Source organism: Tigriopus californicus, chromosome 11 (genome assembly GCF_007210705.1).
Source record: "Tigriopus californicus strain San Diego chromosome 11, Tcal_SD_v2.1, whole genome shotgun sequence".
NCBI classification, from domain to species: domain Eukaryota; kingdom Metazoa; phylum Arthropoda; class Copepoda; order Harpacticoida; family Harpacticidae; genus Tigriopus; species Tigriopus californicus.
Window position 1 is genome coordinate 14855415 of NC_081450.1, and position 22316 is coordinate 14877730.

General features: G+C 44.4%; 5 protein-coding genes across 5 annotated transcripts; 3 read left to right on the top strand and 2 right to left on the bottom strand.

Moving 5' to 3' along the window:
* The first annotated feature begins 2461 nt into the window (after window positions 1-2461).
* LOC131890438 (uncharacterized) lies at window positions 2462-9019 on the top strand. The gene is made up of 10 exons (XM_059239778.1): window positions 2462-2860; window positions 2924-3019; window positions 3088-3418; window positions 3751-4442; window positions 4513-4797; window positions 7128-7393; window positions 8095-8325; window positions 8407-8554; window positions 8616-8760; window positions 8825-9019. The coding sequence occupies exons 1-10, from the start codon at window positions 2575-2577 to the stop codon at window positions 8904-8906; spliced, it is 2562 nt and encodes an 853-aa protein (XP_059095761.1). The 5' UTR covers window positions 2462-2574; the 3' UTR covers window positions 8907-9019.
* Window positions 9020-9069: 50 nt separating this feature from the next.
* On the top strand, window positions 9070-10075 carry LOC131890445 (venom allergen 5.02-like). Its single transcript, XM_059239786.1, has 4 exons — window positions 9070-9293; window positions 9349-9476; window positions 9538-9751; window positions 9817-10075. The coding sequence occupies exons 1-4, from the start codon at window positions 9081-9083 to the stop codon at window positions 9991-9993; spliced, it is 732 nt and encodes a 243-aa protein (XP_059095769.1). The 5' UTR covers window positions 9070-9080; the 3' UTR covers window positions 9994-10075.
* On the bottom strand, window positions 9982-11020 carry LOC131890446 (uncharacterized). The gene is made up of 3 exons (XM_059239787.1): window positions 10784-11020; window positions 10568-10719; window positions 9982-10457 (listed from the first exon to the last, which is right to left on the bottom strand). The coding sequence occupies exons 1-3, from the start codon at window positions 10874-10876 to the stop codon at window positions 10208-10210; spliced, it is 495 nt and encodes a 164-aa protein (XP_059095770.1). The 5' UTR covers window positions 10877-11020; the 3' UTR covers window positions 9982-10207.
* Window positions 11021-11082: 62 nt separating this feature from the next.
* On the bottom strand, window positions 11083-15427 carry LOC131890440 (EH domain-containing protein 3-like). The gene is made up of 6 exons (XM_059239780.1): window positions 14828-15427; window positions 13155-13309; window positions 12610-12811; window positions 12269-12539; window positions 11696-12191; window positions 11083-11616 (listed from the first exon to the last, which is right to left on the bottom strand). Exons 1-6 carry the CDS (start codon window positions 15109-15111, stop codon window positions 11411-11413), a joined length of 1614 nt encoding a protein of 537 aa, XP_059095763.1. The 5' UTR covers window positions 15112-15427; the 3' UTR covers window positions 11083-11410.
* Window positions 15428-18840: 3413 nt separating this feature from the next.
* Window positions 18841-22277, top strand: LOC131890441 (RNA-binding protein cabeza-like). The gene is made up of 2 exons (XM_059239781.1): window positions 18841-18990; window positions 20353-22277. The coding sequence occupies exon 2, from the start codon at window positions 20526-20528 to the stop codon at window positions 21861-21863; it is 1338 nt and encodes a 445-aa protein (XP_059095764.1). The 5' UTR covers window positions 18841-18990; window positions 20353-20525; the 3' UTR covers window positions 21864-22277.
* Window positions 22278-22316: the final 39 nt, after the last annotated feature.

Sequence of the window (22316 nt, forward strand, 5' to 3'; positions counted from 1 at the left end):
TTTGATAGGTCTCTCAGAGGACTTGTTGGCTTATTCATTGTGTCACAATGCTTATGAAATAAATTCTTCATGTATTAATTCCTTGATAAAATCTAGCATCCTAGAGCATGCTCTCTCGTTCCGCATCTAGACGAAGCAGAGGGCGCTGACTTTGCTCTATGAAAATGGCTATTAAACGCAAGACCTGCAAACCAAATGGTACATTTCAAGAGTTATTTTGGCCATCAGAGTTAGTGTAGGGTCAGGGAAACTTGCCATGATTCAGGATGCAACGCATGAAGTGCGAGAAAACAGGAGCAAGAACCAGTGAGCATCTCATCAGAAACTGAGATGTCACACCATCAGGACCTGGAGAACTTGAAAGCCTTAAGGCCCTGATGGCCTCTAAAGCATCTTGATCTGCCACTACAAGATCATCTAATTGCTCAATTTAACTTGTGTCGTAGCGATAATCTTTTTAACCGTCATAATAGGAAATACAGAACAGGGATTAAAAGAAACAAATCAGGATTAATTGGGACAGTTTATTTACTGTCACTTTCATCGCAACATTCATCCCATTTATTCAACAAATTCTCGGTCTAGTTCCACAAGAGACATGCTCCAAGATCTTGTCAAAAGAGGAGACTCCTGATTCAGATTTTGGAGGAACAACTGCACACACCAACAAATTGCAAATCCTAACAACACAGCTCCAATATAGGCAACCATAATATAGTATTTGTATTGGGACACGACACTGACCAATTCGGATATGTTTAAATCCTTATAGATCTTGTAAGCAAGTACAGTGGCGTAGTCGATGGAATAGGGTGCTCCAAGCAAGTTGTAGCTGATTCTCTTGTTCTTCATTGCGGTCGCAATTCGATGAAAAAGTTCCAGGGCAGGGAGTGGTACAAGGCAGCCCTGGACTTCTTCAGCAACGGATGCGTCCAGTGCACTTACGAGGAGGAGGACAACACGTTCAGCGTTGTCCAAATCCCCTCCTGCATTCTCTTCCTTGCCTCTAGACCCTGGCAGCAAATCACAGAGAATATAAATCTGTTGCAATTAGCAAATAAAAAAATGAAATGCTTTGTCGTTAGAATTAGTTTTGCAACTTTTTAAACATGATTTGGTTTAGTTCTCTCCTAGCCTCAACTGGCATATAGTTCCAAATTAAAATTGCTTTTGACTCAAACGCGTTGTTGGATGTTTTCGTTGGGCAAGGTCGAGTAAGAGTCATTAATTAGTCTTTTTGGCCAAAGTAATAAAAGGAACAGATTACAAATACAATTGAGGAACCTCTAACACCCTTTTGACCTCTTTGCTATCTTCCAATTGTTCCATCATCTCTGGACGATGCAGCTCAGCGACCAAGTCCAATTGAGTCTTCAGTTCGGCCTTCATGGTACATAGCAGTTTTCTGCTACCAGTGCCTCAGCTATCCTCGCTAGTTTTATTCATTATCCGATTAGGTCGTTCCTTTTCATCACACTCAATATCAATGGCAGGCCCTGATGCCCATCCATATCCATAGATTTCTAGACACTTGACGTCGGACGACCGACCACTCGGCTGGTAAAACGGTACAATGGATGGTCTCATGGGCATTGATCACAAACCGGTTTATTGTTTTGTTTAGCCAGCCAAGTGGTCGGTCGTCCGACCTCCAGCGTCTACTGTACAATTGGTAAGATATGGCATGGAGTACGGCAATAAAATTCAGTGGAGAGGAAGGCTCTCTGAAACCTCGCTAGAAGACGTTCGATCTTCGCCCGAGCTTTCCACTCAACTACTGACGTACCCCATGGATATGGCATAGATTTTTAGAGTCCAATGTGAAGACATCTTGGATGAAACTGTACTTCTCCCGGTCGTGAAGAGCAAAAAAACAAAACTATTTCAGACTTGATTCATGCGGTTTCTTATTAGAAGTAAAGCACTAAATGTACATAAAAATGAGGTAAATTAGATGAAAAACTTGCAAAAACTTAAAAAGATTGTCTTGGTACATTCTCAAAACAGAAACTGAAAAGCACATTCTCGCGAGGTCACGGTACAGTTTCATTTTGCGTTGGTTCTGATCTGACCCGTTTCTTAATTAGCATTGTTAAGATTGACATCAACTGTTAGTGTACTGTATGTTCCAGGAATAACTTACACACTCTCGTAGCCTTAACCGCCTTCTGTAACGGCAACATGAGAGACACCATGTTACCCAAGATACAGAGTGTACACACGTACATACACATGACATCATTGATTCAATTGAAGCTCATGACAGTAATTTGATTCTCCCTTTAGAGACAAGCTGCACTGTCAAGAGTTGTTCATCTACCTCCAAAATTTGCAACAGGATATACCTAGATAGCAAAAACCTTCCAAAGACATCCTAACATCCGCTTCCACCCCTCAACAACGAGAATAATCTGCCGTACTAGATGAAGAATATTTCAATCAGTGTTTTGTTATGGGTCTCTCTTTCTCTCTTTGAACAACTCATCCGTGGTGAGGAGGGAAATTGTCCAACAAGGTCAGCCGAGTGAGTGAGTTTTTGGAAGTCTCCTCGTCTTCTCCTCAGTCTGAGTGAGGATGGGGCAATCTCAATTGGTGCAGATTTTCTTCCTCTGTCTACAATTTTGTCACAACTTCCAGCGTGTTTTGGGACAAGAATATGGAGCCAATACCGATTACATAGATCTAAGCCAATTCCACGTGAAAGAAGGGGTCTTGAACGCCATCAACGACACCAAACTGTTCTTTCCGGATGGCACTGGGATCATTCTTGACACTCCAAATGGCGAAGATACCAACGGAGACAACGAGGATTACGATAACAGTGAAATCAATGATATTGAAGGAGATTCAGGCGTTCATGGTAACTCAGCTCAATTTTAGATAAGATATTATGGCCACTTTAGACCAAAACAGTTCAATTCAGAACCAGTCGCTCCCCATGCCCATGATGACATTCCCCAAGCTATCGTCACTCCACCTCCTGTTATTAGTGATGACTATGCGGATCTTTATGGTGGTGGTAATGGACTTTTAATATTTTCATGTCTGCATTCCCTTGTTTTTTCCCCAAGTTGTTCTTTCTCTTAGAAATGGGCAACGATGTTTCTCCCATGGAACCTGAAGAGTCTGTAGAAGTTCCAGACAAAGCCTTCACTCCTTTGATCATTGATGACTCAGAGAAAGTGTCCAATGCTGAGACTCAGTCTGGTATGGAATTGTACAAGCAAGGGGAACTCCCAAGGCCCCGATTTGTCATGTTGGGACAACAAGGCGTGGGCAAATCCTCTTTAGCGAACACATTATTGGGCTTCGATAATCTCGCCAGTTTCAATGACAAGAAACTCCGCAAAAAATTGCCGTTCAAGATCGGGCATGGTCTGAGGTCCAAAACTAAAGTCACCACCTTCAGTACTGGAAGGTATTTATTCTACAAATGCTTCGATATTTATTGAAAAATAATTCCAAAAGGATGGTATCCATGCCTAGGCAACAAGTCAATTCGTTTCATGAACAGAGATCTGACATGAAGTTGGATCCGCTCGGATTCCAAGAATCCTGATCATGATTGACAGACACTTTTGATCCTAACGTGTTTCGTTTAGAAGGGCTCTTTAGCTGTTCCTTTTATATACTAAATACCCCACTTGTCTCTCTGAGAATGAAGGGAGCTGTCTGGAAAATTTTGTTACATCTGATAATGAAAGCCCATAAAGGAGGGGTGGATAACATGATTTTGGTAATAAATTTCAGGTTTGTTGGTACGGGTCCCAATATCACAGTGGTGGACACGCCTGGATTTAAAGACACCGATGATGCTGAATTCATTGACGAGATTATGAATGTTCTGGGAGATGAGGTCAGAGAGGTGGACTCTTTCTTGATTGTCTACAAATACAAGGATAGATTCACACGACCTTTCAAGCGGACCCTGGCAATGATTACCAAGATGTTTGGCAATTTCTGGTCGAACGTGGTCCTGGTGGTGAACTTCTGGTCCTTCAAAGAGACTCACGTGGAAGAGCGCTTAAGTCGAGGAGTCACGATGAAAAATTATGCCAAACAGCTTAGAGAGATCTTTCAGAACAAGTTCGACTTGGATTTCGAGATCCCCGTGGTCTTCGTCGACACCCATCATAACAAAAGCAATCCCAATGAGATGGACGACTTCATCCGTGAAACAGAGAAGCTTTGGAAAATTTCGTTGAATAAAAGGCCTTTTGAGTGTCTCACAAGAAAGGATGTCCAGGAGAAACTAAAGAAGGAGAAAGAGGATTTGGCGTCAATGAGGCGGCAATGTCGAGCTACCAAGAAGGACAACAAGGACATGACCAATCAAATGGAGACACAAAGCAAACAGATCATGCACCAATTGTTCGTCATGAACAATCTCAGAAACGGAATCGAGTATCTCAAAGAACATTGTAGCAAAGATCAAACCAACGGTAAGCTATCAATCCTTAGGACAAGGACATTCATTCCTGAATGGACAATTTAAGATGATTGGTCTTTTAGAGGTCATCTTGGGATGTGAATGGTCAGAGTGGACGGACTGGAGCACTTGTAGTAAAACTTGTGGCGGAGGCATTCTAACCCGAGTCAGAGAAAAGCTTCCAGGCCTCGGAAGTTGTGATGGAGAAAGCCAGGACAGCATGATCTGTGATAATGAGGTGTGCCCGTTGGAAAACGACGAGGACTCTTTGGTCATGGTGATCGGGGGCGAGACTTCCGCTTCCAGAGAAAATGAGCACTCCAAGTCGGTTGAGATTATTGGATCTAACGGCTTGTGCCGACTTTCAGGCAAGTTCTAACTGGTTAGGAAGTTCAACACTTTTGCTTTCTTCTTACGCGTCTCCAATCCGAGGCAATAAAAGCATTGGTCTTTTCCCTCACTTCTTGCCTCTACAGTAAGCATGCATGGTTTGGCTTTCTTTTTTCCTTAAATATGAACCTTTACGTGTTAGTCCTGAATCTTAGTGCTTTGATGCAAGGTCGACGGCGACATTGGAATGGAAAGATAGATTGGATTAGAAGTTGCCAATTCTAATCCCTGCCGTATCTATCCAATCATCAAGCAATTAAAGCAGGCCACAAAATGAATAAACTAGCAAGCAATAAGTTTGTAGGATCTGCTAACTAAATTACACGGTGGTTATATTTTCTAGTTAAGTGATTGCTCAAATGCCAAGACATCTCGATATCTTTTTCTTTGTCAAAGAAGCAAAAGGAACAACTTTTATGAAATACACATGTTTAAAAGTAGCTCAGAGAAGTGTGTAAAATAATTTAAAGTCCATTAAAGTGCATCAATGTCAAAAACTTAGTCAATCAGTATTAAACGTAGTCTTAGTTATGTATTGGTGTAAAATTTCACAAACTTCTATTAGATACTACGCCGTAAAAGATCGAAAAGTGGCCTAATTGTGTTTCCAGTTATTTCCAAGGCAGATGAGTATCTTTTTCAATAAAACGACAGGAAATAACATTTTTCCATTTTCTTTAAGATTTCTTTCAAAGCTAAAATTAGCAAAAAATGTCGCTTAAAACTTTTTTAACATGTAAAATTACCTTTCATTTTTGTTAAGTGCCAAAAGCTCTCTCATGTTCCTGAAGTATTTGAACGATACATGTGACAGTTTAATTTTCAAATTTGTCACTTTTTGCATTAATTAATTTCTACATACTATCAATGTTTTATTTCAAAGTTAATAGATTTTTGCCAAAATTCAAGAATAAGCTTGATTAAAATTGTGATTGACAAGTATGGAATCACAATTGTGAAATATTGACATTTAGTAAGTTATAAGTTACATTGCAAACTATATGCGGGTTTTTTACCTGCTTAAGAAAAGTGAAATATTTTCATTTATATTCTAGGCATAGAAAAAGCTTATTATATATCTTGGCAATTGGTTTAAGATATGAACGGAGCAATTTGTAGTCAAAATTGATGCAAATGCAAACTCTGAAAACAAGATATCTCAATGTTTGCTTCATGCATTTAGATAAAATTTTAGTTGAAAACGCAACTAAAGCTACACCCAACATCTATCGATTATATTTTTAAAATTATCTCTTTGTAGGTTTTAAGTGGATTTACATAATAATCTGAGCTAGAATCCATGATGATTTTTTTACAAAAACTGTTCCGTTTGTTTAAATAACAACGATAATCGTTATTAGAAGTCTTGGCATTTGAAAAAAAAACTTTATCAGTATTGTGGGTACCACCGTGTTAAGTTAATCAGTAGACCTCGAAAACAAAAGTTTAAACCTGAAAAAACGTTTAAACTTTTTTTGGCCTTTTTCATCTTTTTCACTTTCTCGACTCTTTTTTGTTCATTTTCTCCATTTTTTTCTCATTTTGGGACATTTTTGGCCCTTTCATTGTCCTTTGAGTCCTTTTCTGCTTCCTTTTTAACTTGTCCCTTGCTTGGGATCTGTACCAATTGAAAGCGTGTCCTAATGTGGAACATTGCAATACATTTCCTGTGAACTCCATGGATAGCCTAGTAAATACAGTCGAGTGCCTAAATTTTTCAACAGATAAAAATGCAGCAAAGATGCTAATAGGGACTACAAATGACCTTTTCCCCGTTGTGACAATTATTTTTGCGTTATTGCAACTTGTTTTAGCATATTTACACATATTTTGCACATTTCCTCAACTTTTTTTTCGGATTAATCTCAACTTCAAAAAATATTTCGACAAAAAGGCAACTTTGTTTTTCGAGGTCTATTAATCAGTGTCAAGGTTGCCCACTTTTACCCATGGCGATGACGGAAGAAAAGGATTTATTCATTAGATATCGGGGTAAAAGATATGTTGCCATTACGGTTAATTTTCAATGCAATACGTACCGTAAATACAGTACCCTTTATGAAACCCCTGGGCATGCTATATCCACCTGATCTAGCATAGGCAAACTCATTAGTTTCTCGGAGTCTGATATTAGAAAGATCCGCAGTTAAACGCCTTAGTGGAGGCCTCTTAGCCTAGTACCCAAACTACGAAGTAGAGCAACATTTGCCAACCAAATTTCACTATTTGGTCAACAGGTCATTTGCTTCTAAGAAACAATCATTTGGTGTGCATATGTTAGAGTACCGATCAGTCATTTTTACTTTAGGCATTCCGGAATTACCCGAGGGTCGGGGAAAGCTGTGCGCAGCCTATGACCCCTCAGGCGCCATCGTAGTTTGTGGGGGAGGCGAGAGGTTTTGGAGACCCAATGCGAATTGCTGGCAGCTCTTAGAAGGGAACATTGATCAATGGCAGGAGATCCCTCAAATGTATCCGGTTCATGGAGCGGCGGTTGCTTTCTTCAAGAGCAAGTTTTGGGTTTTGGGTGGCTCGACGGGCGATGACAGTTACGACCACACTGTTACTGACAAGGTAAAAAAATTGTTACTACTCACAATCCATCACTTCACATATATTTGGGATTACTTCTTAAAATTCCAACTCTTGATATTTAATCACTTCATCAGTGGAGCGCGCCTCATAAGGGTGACCAAATTCGCGAGCGTTCAAAATATCAAATGATTGGCTTTGTCTCCCCTGAGGGTTCGGCACCTAAAAGCTCCTCCCTGCCAAAGTAAGGGTTGTCCCAGAGGCGTTTCGATTTTTTCTGACCAGAAGCTAGCCTCTCTTAAAGCCAAAACGAACGTTTTGACAACTTTGTGGCCAACATAACGAGCGTGCTTAAATAAAGACAGGCTGTTTTTTCCCCCATCAATTTATGTTTTCTAACACTCTCAAACACGAGATCAGCGAGGCGAGTTTTTTTAAAACTCTTGTACCTCTAAGTTAAGGCTTGGACGTTACCCAAAATGAGCATCCGCTTATCACTTTGTCGAGTGTATTTTCATACCGAATAACGTCCAAGCCCCAAACTCCGAGGTATGAGGTTTCAAAAACAGGCCTTTCCAGAAGCTCGATAGTTTTCGATTTAGCCGCTGAAATTGAATTCTACCAATAAGATTCCCCACAAACAACTACCTCAATCACAGGATAAAGTGATTATGGCCTAAATTTGATGGGACGCATGATTGCATTGTCCCTCTAGCAGCTAGCTCAATCCGCCTTTATTTCAGGTCCAAGCCTATAATCCAAGGAAACAGGAATGGAGTGTGGAAACAACTCTGACTAGTCCCAGACATAAAGCCTGTGCTGTTTCTATCGAAGATCACATCGTCATCACAGGTGGAACCACTTTGGGCTTGGGCAAAGTGAAACCAGCTTGGTTGGCAGAGATTGGAACTAGAACCGCCGAAAGCTTCGATGGGAAGAAATGGAACAGTTTGCCATCTCTCACAAGGGCAAAGGTATAAAGAGTATAATTTCTCACACTATTTACGTTTGAAACTTACCGTAATGTTGGTCGTTCTTTTACCTCCACCCCTAAGGTTGAACATGGTTGTGAAGCCACGACAATATCCGGTCAAAAAGGTATCTTGGTGGTTGGAGGAGCGACTGGTGATGATTTAGTTGAGTTTTTGGATTGGGAGACACAGATTGGTTGGAGAACCTTGGGGAAACTTAACCGAGGCAGAGGTGATGTTCGATTGGTTCGATGAGGGGTCGAATAGGCGGTTAACTTATTTGCCTTTTATAGGAATGATGCCCGGTATTGGCTTCATAGGAGGAAAACTTTCGGTCATTGGCGGTTATTCTTGGCCTGGAGGGGTGGATCTCATTGAGCAATGGGACGAGGATCAAGAAGAATGGGTCAAATCTCGTCTCAAACTGAAATACCCAAGGTGATCATATTTTGCATTATTAAGGCAGGAAATTTTCCTCAAAGCAATTTCTTTTTGCTTTTAGATACAACCATGCCACAATAACGGTTCCGGGAGAAATGTTCCCAAAGTGTGTCGACGAAAAGGGTGTTGAAGAAGACAAATAATTTGTTCGTCCATATAGGCCACGCGCTCAGTACAAATAAACCCTCTTGTTATTTCCAAATAGTTGTTTGTGTCATGGCGAGTACCAGCATAAATACAAGTTGTTTGGATCTAAGCCTCAATTATAAATTCGCTCAAGACTCAAAAGGGGTAAATTAGTTAGTCGTTAACCAACCATGAATGCACGCATTAACCTGCTTCTGGTATTGGTCTTTGGATTTCCCAGCCTTCAAGTTTCGGCTGCTAGTTGTTCCAAATCTAATCCAAGTCACACGCTCTGCTTACCAGCAAAGGGAACAAGTTGTTCCACCGATTCAAAAACTAACTTGCAGCTGTCCAAACAAGATCAATCCACAATTCTAAGATTCCACAACCACGTTCGGAGCAAAGTAATTTGAAACTCAGGAAGCCATTCAGGCTCGATAATCCCTGTTAACCTTTCAGTTTGCTTTGGGTATGATTTCTGAGTTTCCACCGTCTTCCAACATGGTGGCACTCAAATGGAACGACGACTTAGCGGAAGTTGCCCAACGTTGGGCCAACCAATGCGTTGACGACCACGACGAAAATAGGTGAAGCCTTTTACCCATCCAGTTTGAACCAATATTAGTAAAACAAAAAACTTTTTTTTAGGTCGCTTCCACAATATCCGCGAGTTGGACAGAACCTCTTTTCGTCTTGGAAGTGGCCCTCCGATGGTTCTGTCGTGGTTCCCATCCAACAAAGCATTCAAGGATGGCTCGACGAGCTCAGTTTGTTCAAAGACCTTGGTTATAACATCAGTCGGGTGGTCAACTTTGGCGGCATTGGTCACTTTACTCAGATGATCTGGGCTCAAACCACCAACGTATGTGCCAAGAAGGGCCATTGAGTGGATTCATTATTCAATCTATCTTTGATAATTTCATTTAGGTTGGATGCGGATTCTCGGGTTTTGAGAGCGACGGAGGCTGGACCAGACTACTTGTTTGCAACTATGGACCAGGCGGCAATGTGCGCCAAAATGGCGTTGCATCGGTTTACAAGGTGGGCCCACCCTGTTCAGAGTGTCCGGGTGGTTCAAGTTGTGAAAAAGGCTTGTGTTCATGAGATTTATTAAGTTTTTTTGACATGACGTTGAGCCAACTTGGCCGCTTCTTAAGACAAATATAAAGAAGGAATGGGAAACGGATGAGGTTGGGATGACTCGCTAGCAAAGCTTCTCAAGGGTGACGGTGGACCAATTCGCAGATTTGGCTAGGAATGTAGGGGCTCAAAGGATTTCAAAGGCAAGAAGACCAAGTTCGATCTCGGAATAGCTGGATCAAAACTTATATTCAAGAACAATGTCTCGAGGGCCAGCATAAGCGTCTTGGGATCGAGGCCGGGACCTGGTTTGGTCCGTGAGTGGTAGGGCGATCAATTGCTTCTTCGGGCTCACTGCTTCGAGGATCTTGAGGATGGCGGCATTTTTCAGATCGCGGATTCGCAGGAGCTCCTCTTGACGCTCAACTTGAAGCAGTTCTTGGCGTCGTTGCTCCATGTCCCAGTTGTTGTCCACGTGGAAAAATTCCCTGTTCGAAGGTAATTTTGTCGTTAGTGCAGGTTTACCAGTTAAATGGCACGTCCCTACGTCTCTTCTCGTGAGGTGAGACAAGGACTGGGCGAAAATATGAAGACTTACTTGACATCCTCGGCAGTGGGAGTGGTGAGCGAGTGGTTGGGTTCCATGACTTGTTGGTCGTTATGAACTTTGATTCGGGATAAGAAATGGCAGACCAATCGCACTTGTTGGAAGGACAACGAATTAAAGTAATCCTCATACCACACTGGGCACTTGATGGGGTAAAAAAATATAAAGACATTTTAACGCCAAAACGGTTGGTGAACTGATTCTCACCTCGCTGTGGTTGACCTCAACAGGGATAGCCGAAATGTAGGTGCATAAATTGAGCAAGATGAGAACCTTTCCGAAGACACTGATCCTCTTCATTACGCTTGCAAGTTGCAACTAAGTGGAATTAAGTTAAGGTAACAGCAACACGGCTCTGGGGAAAGTGGGGAAAGTGTTTTCCTGCCAAAGGCTCGATTGGATATGAGGTCGTGTCAAGAAATAATGGATTGTCTTATATATAGACGGCGCAGGGGAGAATTTCCCAGGAAAGGAGCGATAACGAGATGAAAAGTCAGATCCCTGGATCACGTGGGTTTGAAATTTTATTCGTCAAAATAGGTGTTTTTATGCTACTTGAGAAATTAAACATACAGCGTGTTCCCCATTCATGATGGAAGGACTCGGCCAAGATTTAACAAATATAGATAGATTAGAATATAGTCTGATCATTATTAAGTATCACCTTTTTTGCAACAATGAAACATCGCAAAAATCAGGGAAGGGCATCATGGGAGGAAGAGGGGGAAAAGCAACACCAAATGCTAATGGACGCAACCATTGGCCGAACTTTCAGTCCTTGACGCCGCAGATCTGATCTTGGCATTCTCGGATAGATTGTCGAACGATTTCGAACTAAAATCCTCGCTTGGACGGCGGTATCAAATGAGGCGGAAGCTCCGTGGGTAGATCGTGCCCGTCCAACTTGATGTTCATGAGGTGCATGGCTAGGGCAAACTCCTCAGAGTCCAACATGCCATCCTTGTCAATGTCGGCTAACTTCCATATTTTACCCAAAACGTTATTGGGCAACTTGGAGCGAACCATTTCACCCTTGGCCGCTACAAACGGGAAGAAATGGCAAGACTTTCTCTAAGATCTTTTCAAATGTTTGAAATACAGGGGAAGACCATATCTTACCTGCACCGGTGACCTTGCCATCCACAGGAGAGAGACTATCGAAGATCTGGTCGTATTTGCCTTGATCTTTGGCAATGACCCATTCCACCTCACCCCGACCTGCGTCCACACCTTCGCCACCCTTGAACATGAACGGGGTGGCTTTATCCATGACTCCATCGAAGGCACCACCCTCGATGCGGTCACTGCCTTCGCTCAATTTGACTTTCTCTTCCATTGGGATCATGGCCATTAGTTTGGCAATGTCCTCGGCCAACATCTTATCCACCTTGTCGAGCAATCGCTTGTCGATTGCCTTAAACTTGGTGAAATCCTGATGGACCAGACTCTCTTGCATCTTTTTCAGATCGGGAAAATCTCCCGGAGAGATCTGGTGCTCTCTTTGAATCTGTCCATAGAGCGCGTCCAAGTTCTTGATCAAGTCCTTCTTCTTGGACTCTTTTCCAAACATGGAGGGCATATCTTTCCTCAAAGCCGCGATGATGTAAGCATGAACCTAGAACATGATTAGATCATCCATCGTCAATCAACACGTTCTCTCTTGGTCGTTCAACTTTTTGACCGTTCTCAGACCTTGGCTAGTCTCGCCCGCTTGATCAGGTCATTGAGTTTTCGCAAGGCCGCATTTCTGGGCAATGACTGCAAATCTGCAAACAGATCCTGTTCTTCGGCTTCAAAGAGCCTTCGATTGATATCATATCGCAAGGGCTGATCCCAGAATGAACCAATGTATACCCGTGCCACCTCCGGGGTGCCAAGTACTTTGCCGAGACTCCACATTAAGGCCCCGTACACGCGCATCAGTTGCTGATGGTCGACCATGTCGGCCTTGTTCAAGACGATTCTGCATTGGAAGAACATCACAATTAAACATGCTGTCTAACGTTAGAACGAAACATGCGGTGTGACCGTGCCTGATCTTGTCATCATGTCCTCGAAGGGCCTCGATTGACCTCTTGAACTCGTCAGAAATGTCCAGTTTATGTGCATCAAACAGCAACAGGATTCGATCTACTCGCTCGGCGAACCATTCAAGAACACCGATGAAGTCGTAACCGCGGTCGGTTCGTTGTTTCTCTCCACTCAAAATACCAGGAGTATCCACAATAGAAATGCCTGAAGGATGATAATATTTATATATCTCTGGAGGTTTGTAGCTTGGCTTGATTCAAATGCAACTCGTCTTGATTGATGACCAAACGCATGAGTCAAGAAGGGCCAAACAAAAATGCATGATTCTCGATTTAGTGGGAGACCTTAAATAAGTTGAGGAGCAACCGGCAACCGCACAACGGTACGGTATTACACATTTTGTTGCTCATGAAATAGCAGAAAATTCAAAAAAAATCAAGAAAATTCATCAATGCTTTATTACTGGTAAGGCTGGTAAGTTTTGGGACATTATCAAAGATTGTGCTGTTCATGGCTAGTGGTAATTTGCAAAAAGCATATAAATCACCTTTGAGCACGGCTGATGAGGTTTGCGAGCATTGGAATCGATTGAGAAAGGCGTTGCCGAATTTGGACAAAGGACGAAATTGTTTCTTGGGATCGACGACTAAGGCGTTTCCTGGAATCACACCCTCTTGATCCGCGTGCATCACCGCAATGAATCTAAACGAAAATGGAAGAGTGTCAAAGGTCATTTTGTCATGATGGACATGTTGCATCAACGAAACGATCAGTCCAAGGCTCTATAGCCTGGCAACAGAAGAAAACAAAAAAAACGAGTTCTTGATTGATCGAGTTTTGGACACTAGCATATCAAGCCCTAGATATGAACTCAAGGTTTTACTTTTTAATCCACGATTATGGTGCATTTAGAGTTTTCAATCGCATTACTTATCACCAATGCCATCAAGATGACGTCCATATCATGTCAGAGAATGTGCATCCATTCTTCTTGCTCTGATCATGAAAATACATCCTCATATAAACAAATCCACGGATGAACACATCTTTTTCTCTCCCTGTGATGTAATATGTTCTTCAAGGTTCTCTCAGGATTTAATCTTGACTTTGAATGTTGATTTGACAAGCGCTTGGCCACAAAGTCAATAATTTCCGGATGATTCATGTTTGTCAAAGCTCTCTGGGCCCTGGCTTACCACCTCTGCCTCCAAACAAATGAGGCCAAGGCAGGCAGCCATGAGAAATCTGAAGTCTAATCTGAACTTTAAAAGCCGAGACAGTAGCTAGAACTGGAGTTTGGGCCGGCCACGGACTTTATCGTCGATGGTGGGATAACGCTGGTTTATCGGGCGTTTGAAAACCAGCCATATCCTGCCACACTCGAACAACTATAAGAATGCCATCGGTCCAATCATCAGGGTGGGTTCGGTGGGGCCAAACATTAAAATCGTGACCATGGGCACCCAATCGAAATGGATAGGCGTTTACCTGATTCGCGATACTGACGGCCATCAGGGATGAGGAATCAAAGCTAACCATAAACCGGACCATGAATAAATGGTTCTCGGGGCCAAGGACACTAGGCTCACCCTCCTTCACGGGCTTCATGCATTGGAGGGGGAAAACTCGTTTCAACCGGAGGGCTGGCCTGACTATCAATGGCTAGGATGCTTATTATTAATCTCATCTCAAGCTCTCAAAACTCGGGGGGTGTCACGTGACCAGATGGCGGGTCAGGGTCCCATGGGTTTGACTCTGGCATGTCTCGGAGTTCAACCCAGGAACCACTGGCATATGGATCAGGTGGCTAGGATCGAGACCATGAACATTCGGCCAATGACATCGACCACCAGTTGAGACCATGACGGATCCTGAATTTCGGTCCCGGTCGAAAGGATCCAAAGTTATCTGACATATGAGTTTATGGGATATAACCTATCTCGGGATTAAGTCCTTTGATAGAGCTGAAAATGCAAAGACAATGTCGGAGCGACTCATCGCCAAACTTTGGGGAAGGCCAAGCCGCACTTAAAGGTTCATTTTCGACTTGAGCCTCCCCGTCCATGTCCATAATATGCATGCATGCATGCATGGGCCCAGACCTGACGGGCATATCTGACACCCTATTTAAGACCATGGCTGGGCCTCCCATTCAGGCCACTCTGAGAGCGGACGCCCTCTGGGGCGTGGCCTGGCTGGTTTGATCCCGCCTGGACTTACCGATCGGTGGTGGGCTCGGGTCCGATGCGGATGCCGGGGAAGTCTTGCTCGAGCAGATATCGGATGAATGTGGTTTTTCCGGTGGAGTACTGCCCCACCAACATGACCATGGGGCGGGCATCAAAGTCCGGATCGTCGAGGGCGGGCGAGTGAAAGTCATGGAAGTTGTACTCCTTCTCGATGGGCAACAACTTCTGCTTGTAGATGTTCTGCAGGCCTTGACTCACCGAGTCATACACGTCCTGGTTCTTCCGACTGTCTTCTTTCCCCATCCAAGAAAACATGCTCAACCACGGAGTCCCTCAGAGTCCCTCAGAGTCCTTTAAAGTCCCTCAAAGTCCGTCAAAGTCCCTCAAAGGACACGGAGGATCGATCGCTCCAGATACAAACAAACACACCCACACTCAGGTCCCAGCCAATCTCCCAAATATCTCCGTGGAGCAGTCAGTCCAATGAGGGATCCACCCACACCCACACACACCCACTCTAGGTCGCGACTGGCTGACCGACGACGACGTTCACAACTGGCAATGAGTCCTGTGATACACACACCTCCCAGCTCAGGTCCACAACTTCCACTGACTCGACACACTCGACACACAGCAGCGCCCTCAGCGTCCACTTTGAAAACCTCCCGAGCACAGAATACAGGCCCAGCCCTAGATGACCCAGTCTCGTCGAGATTCGAACGCCATTCGTCACTCGTGGAGGCAGTGACGAGTGGCTGGATAGCCGCTCCAAAACGAGGCCCAATACTAAAAACAGGTCGGGCACATTATATATTGGCTATGGGAAACATTACAATCCACCCTTTTTCAACGGGAATGATCTGGCTTGGACGCTTCCATATCTGGCAGCTTTACATCTGTGACTGATGACAGGTGACTGGGCGGAGGGAGGCGACGTGGGCCAGCAGCGAGCCCACAAGTTCCCATTGGACTTCGACCCGGATTTCTTCGTTTTCCCTCGGAATGGCCCCCGCGCTCAGAGAAGTAGCCCCCCATCCCCGGTTGACTGTAATTGGCTATGCCCAAGTTTGGCCCACTCCAGGACTCGAGTGGGCCCCACCCCCACCCTTGACCATTGCATTGGCCGTCCCGTCTTTATTTTGCTTTTTTCAGTCACCTGGCCATTGCCTGACCTGGGAGGCTGAAAACAATCTGGATCCGCCTACATGTGTCACGAATGGGCCAGATTTAAGGCTGCCCGCCTTGTCCGTGCTCAACATAGCCAGCCCTAGGGTTAAATTGCATCATGTATGCATGACACATATTCTGATCATTCATCTCAACGCTTAAGATATTCTGTTTCGAGCATGATTTCCGCCCTCTAGCGTGGATTTTGAAAGGTTTGTTTCACCTGGTTCAGTGCCAGTGCTTGCTTTCAGATAGGTGGCGGCAAAAAGATCCCCAGGTTGGCCCAAATGTAGAAGAAAATAGATCATTTTTCTTACCATGGTCATTGGCCAGTCCATCAAAATAAACACCCTGGGTAGCTTAATTTCATATGCAAACGGAACAAGATGCCTGTTTTGCCCATTCAAGTTCCGTTTTGAATCCGCCTGACATGGTTCTGACACAAATCCCCCAAGTTTAGAGAGCCTGGGCCTGCAACTCCATTTTCTTGTCATCATAAAAACGTTCATTTTCATATTTTACGAGCTGGCGGGATGCAAATTATTTTAAGGTTTGAATGATTTTTAGGCTCAAAAAAGGGGCAAATGTACTGATGTGAAGACAGCACCGACAGGGCAAGTAGTTCGGTGCTCAACTTGCCCAAGTAGGAACTTGGCCAGGGTGCTTAGATGCTTGAAAAATAAATGTGACATTTCAGGTTTCAAATTACGACCAAAAGTGACAATTTTTGATAAATTGAAGATTTAGCTATTATTGGACTAGAAGCTGTTTCATGTACCATTTTGAGCTGATCTGGAGACAAAGGGACTAGTTTTTATCCAAATTGAAGGGATACATAACATCTGACCTTGAAGTTTCCTAAAGGGTGAAGTGTATATTTTGTTCCATGGAATAACGTGAATTATTCATCAACGCATTTACTTGACAAGCCTGTATAGGGCTTGTCAAATGAACGCGTTCATAAATAACTCACCTTATTCCATGGAGTAAAATCAAAGACAACATACCCAGGCAAACCACACTGTGCATGCATTGAATTTGGACATTTATTTCATTTTACCTGCTTGTCTAAGCAAATATCATTCAGGGTTTGAGCCAATTGGATAGTGCGTTCACCGATTAACACCAAACATGTTCATTTTGTTGGCTTTTGTTAAACAGCGCACTCAAAATCACTCGGTGATTGAAACTTCAATGGGCGGATAGTGAAAGTTAACTGTAATGTTTGTCTTAGTTCTCCCTCCCAAAAATGCCCAAAATCAGGGTGCCGGACCACAATTTTTCCTTGAATTTCCTACACTTGACATGCCCTGTTCTCCAATTGGAGGGGTGAGCCTCCCTCTGGCCAAGAAAGCCAGCCTTCATATCGCATATTCCTAAATTCCCTTTGTCTAGTTTCAGTTTGATTCTCCATCTGTGGTGGGAGTGGATAGCGTCTGTAAGTTTCCTTGGGGTAAGGGCCATGTGGAGATTCAAACCAGGGGTCTCTCTCATTCTAGAAAAACCATTACTCTTCTATCATCAGCTCTTGGTGCCTTGAGTGGTTTCTCAATAAACAATAAACAATAAACTCCAACGCCATGTCTCCTCCCTTTGAAAGAGTTACTTCTAGCAACAGATGTTGAACAATATCTATGGGTTGAACTAGAGGGCTTTTAGGTTGAACTCACAACTCCTAGATAGAGGTACTGATGCGAAGCAAGCATGGACAGGGCAAGTAATCCGGTGCCTAACTTGCCCCAACTTGGATTTGTACGCAGACACTTGAGGGGAAAATGGTGTGGCCAAACTTACGCGAGAAGTTTTATACCAGGGCAAATTAAATCAACTTATACAGGAAAAGCAATAATGTGCACCGACAGTGACGCAGCAACGTGGCTTTGGTTCAATGCTTGGTTTGCTTCTGGCAATCTGATATTATCTACGAACAAAAAATCCTTATTTTTGGGTTTTCCTGAGCTAACTATATGGGCCCCCTACGTTAGCAGCGGATCTATGATGCTTGGGTTAAGCTTGCCCAAGTTCTAGTACTTGGATTTGAACCCACTATACCTGGAAAATTCTTGCCTTGTTTGAGCTGCCACACCAGCTCCTTGAAACAATATTCAAGTACAATAACTAGCTTTATTTTGGTCATAAAAAGTATTGGCATCCATGCAGTAGTACAGTTCAAACTTCTCTACTCTTTCTCTGTGACATATTGGGACATTGAAGCAGGAAAAGGAGATGACGTCATCACAATGCTTTGGGAGGTCACCCAAACTTTTGGAGCTTAATAACTCTTGGGTAAGGGATTGAATTATGATTCCTGAAATAACTGCATATTTAGTATTGAAGGGAATTGTTTAACTAACAGTATATCTTAATAAATACCACACTTCAACATGCAGAAACTTTGTTTATAACTTAAAAGGGCAATCATTGAACTTACTTTTGGCTGTTTTAAAGTTTCCTATTTTAGCCAATGTGTTAAAAAAGCTGGCAATAAATAGTCTTATGTCAAATCTGATGACTTTTACATTGGCCTTCTGCTACCTTCCTTGTTTTGAAAATAAAGCTAGCGATCTCCCATAGATGGCGAGAATTCATTACTCAAGATTAGACAGTTGTTGCTTACAGAACCGAATATCTTCCATCAGGGCCGGCATTGGGTTCATAAGTTTAGAAATAAACGTAGGGGTAGTCTCCCTGAAAGGATATTGATCGGAGTCGGCGGAATGCCGGCCTATTCCAGGGTGTCTGCTTCCTCTCGTCATTCCTATGAGGTACACACGAAACCACCATCCATGAACGCCATGGCTCATCTTTAAACCCCAAATAAATTGGATTAATTCAAAAAGATACCTCACAACGTCGAAATATCCATAAGACTCTGCCTGATCCGTTTGAAAACGTGGGATGCATATCCTGAATTCGAGTGGCCAATAGATGTCCGTCACCTTGGGAGCTCAAACATCTAGAGACGCCATCTTAATCGAGGTCGGTTTTCCCATGTTTGGACGAAGCCCCACGGAATAATTCGCCAAGGTAAGACATCGATTGGATTGAATGGGTTGAAACTAGTCATGGTTAGCCTGGGCTAGGTTGAAGGATTCATAGTAGGCCATTGGATAGAGTTTTCGAGTCCGGATGGGCTTAAGAACCGTGATTTCCTGGCTAAAGGCCCGACTTGGATGGCCAACCGTTCAAGTAATCATCCATGCATGCATCCAGGGTGTGGACGGGGTATCGCCCGCCAAAAATGATGGACACCCTCAGCCCAACCACCTAAAGAGGGCTTTTTAGCGCAGAAAAATTGTATCCGAATGGTTCCGTCGGCCTGAAAAATTGCGATGTCCCAGGGAAAGGGTTGATTGACTGGCCAATGAATGAGGGGTTTATGATTGAGAAGGATGCCATTGAATACTTTGAACATCGGGATGTATCGGAATTAAATGTGGTGCTCATAAAACAGGCCTGACTGAACCAAGAATCATTAATTAGTCGAGGCCAAATAATCCCGGGTTTACATAATAATGAGGGTTCCGTCGGCCGAAAATGTGGCTTTGGTCTCCGATCCAACCATGGTAGACAGGTAATGATGGTCGTCTCGGAACCCAACCCCAAAGTCAAACTGGTCCCATGGGCACGTCTGGCTGATTGGGTGAGGGATAACGATGACGATTTATACCGGGATGACTGATCAAAACTGGGGAGACTCATTAATAATGTTACTAAATGGCCACCAAAAGGGCCAAGCCATTGACCAATCAACCATGAAAGGACGAATATTACCAAAAGTGGCGAGTAAAATAAAATGACCCGAAGAATTATGCAAGTAAAGAAAATGAATAAATTTGACCTTTTATGAGCTTCGTGGACTCGTTTTGAATTACTCATTCATTTATATTCACTCGATAGCTCTTTTCCTGGAATCTTCAAAAAAAGTCAGCACAAAATCTATTAACGGAGGTATAAAGGCCATGTGAATTGACTTGTTTCGTAATATATACCATTTTTCCGTTTGGGTTTCATGTCCTTAAGCCAAATGGGTCCTAAAAGTAGAAGTTTGCCTCTTTAAAATCGCTAGAAAAAAGGTTGAGACGCTACCTAACTGATGAACTTAGACCACTACAAACTTTCTCTAAAGAGTAACACTCAACTAGAAAAATTGGCTAGGAGCAGTTAAACCCGTGTTCGGGTCTAAAATCTAATTTGCTAGTTTTCTACTCCCCTACTCAAAGAGCTGCCATAAATGGGGTGGAGGGGTAGAAAGTCCACACGATCTAGGTCTCATGGGGTGTAGATGAGTTCTCGACCATGCGATGTCTCAATCGTGACACCATACATATGATGTGCAATATATAGCGTTAACATGACATTCCTCCAATTTTTGACATTCATTCTCAGGGTATCACTGTCAACTTGGGTATCACTCAACACATAACTCATCTGAGAGGGAGATAAAGAGCAAGAGATACTTCGGAAGGTATTCATTCGACTTCTGCTACTACTACAACTACTACTACTACTGCTACCGCTGCCAAATTCAACCACGTCAAGCTCACAGCAGTGTCTTTAGCATGGCTTCTTACGGCGGCTATGATTCAGCCGCTCCACCTGCAGGTGGGCCGCCACCCGCGGTTGCTCCCGCTGCAGGGTATGGAGCGGGAGGTTACGGCCAACAACCTCCGGCAGGTGGTTACGGAGGCTATGGCCAGCCACCAGCGGCAGGCGGTGCTCCACCGGTTGATGCCGGCTACGCCGCTGGCGGGGCTGGAGGTTACGGAGGTGGCTATGGCGGAGGCAGTGGCTATCAAGGGGGTGGTGGGGGCAGCGCCGGTGGCTATGGCGGGCCGCCGAGTGCGGGTAGTACTGCGTACCCACCTTCCGGTAGCTATGGTGGCAGCCGAGGGGGCTATGGGGGTGGCGATAGGAGTGGCTACGGCAGCGGTGGCGACCGAGGCAGCTACGGGGGTGACCGGGGTAGTTATGGCGGCGATCGTGGTAGCTACGGAAGTGGTGATCGTGGAGGCTATGGCGGTGGCTATGGCGGCCGTGGTGGCGGTGGGCCCCCCTCTGGTGGTTTTGGTGGTCGTGGGGGAGGCCGTGGAGGCTTTGATGGTGGCTCCAAACCGTACGGTGAAGGCATGGTCCAATCCGACAATCAGATTTATATCTCCGGCCTACCCACTGACTGCAATGAAGACGACATCGCGCAATTCTTCGGATCCATTGGCGTGATTAAAACGGACAAGAAGATCGGCAAACTGAAGATTTGGATTTACAAAGACCGCAATACTGGTGCTCAGAAAGGTGAAGCCACGGTGACCTACGACGACCCTCAAGCTGCTCAATCGGCCATCACTTGGTTCGACAACAAAGACTTCAACGGTCACCCCATCAAAGTTCAAATGGCCATGGTTAAGGCCCCGCCAGCTGGAGGCTATCGAGGAGGCCGTGGTGGCTTTGGCGATCGCGGTGGTCGCGGAGGCTTTGGCGATCGAGGTAGTCGTGGCGGTTTCCGAGGCCGTGGTAGCTTTGGCGACCGAGGAGGTCGTGGAGGCGACGATGGCGACGATGGCGGCCAATCCAACTTCCAACCCAGAAACGGCGACTGGACGTGCCCTCGACCCGATTGCGGCAATACCAACTTTGCTTGGAGGGACACTTGCAATAAATGCCCAGAGCCCAGACCTGAGGGAGCTGGTGGCGGCGATGGTGGCTACCGAGGACGTGGCGGCGGCCGTGGTTTTGGTGGCCGTGGCGGCGGATTTGGGGACCGAGGCGGACGGGGAGGTTTTGGCGATCGAGGCAGCCGGGGAGGTTTTGGCGGCCGTGGTCGCGGAGGTTTCGGTGACCGGGGTGGTGGAGCCATGAGAGGTGATCGCCGAGGCGGTGACCGACACCGTCCCTATTAATCATGTGAATCACTCAATTCACGCCACCCATCGAAAACAACAAGCACGCTAGATTTACACCAAATTGAAATCAAACGCCACCCCCTTTTTCGCTCGTTTTGCCGCAGTATTGACCCCTTTTCCTAACTAGTTGCTCTGAGTTAGGAAAGCCAGATATCCAGCCCCTCCTATTCATGATTACGCGGGGAAGTGTTGTTATGCCTGTCATGGCAGAAATGCTTGTGTGAAAACGTGTTCTGTTTGAATTGCTGTTGCCAAAAACTGAATGGGTTCCCAATTCTAATTGTAATTTATGGCGAGTGCTTTACTGTATACCTGACATGACAATGTCTTACTGTCTCATTGCGTTAACCTTGAACTATCTCGGTAACAACATCATCTTCTGTAATAAAAGGGTACGAACGTGTTACAAAACCAGAACCGACCGGTTCAATAGTTGCTTATTTACTCTTA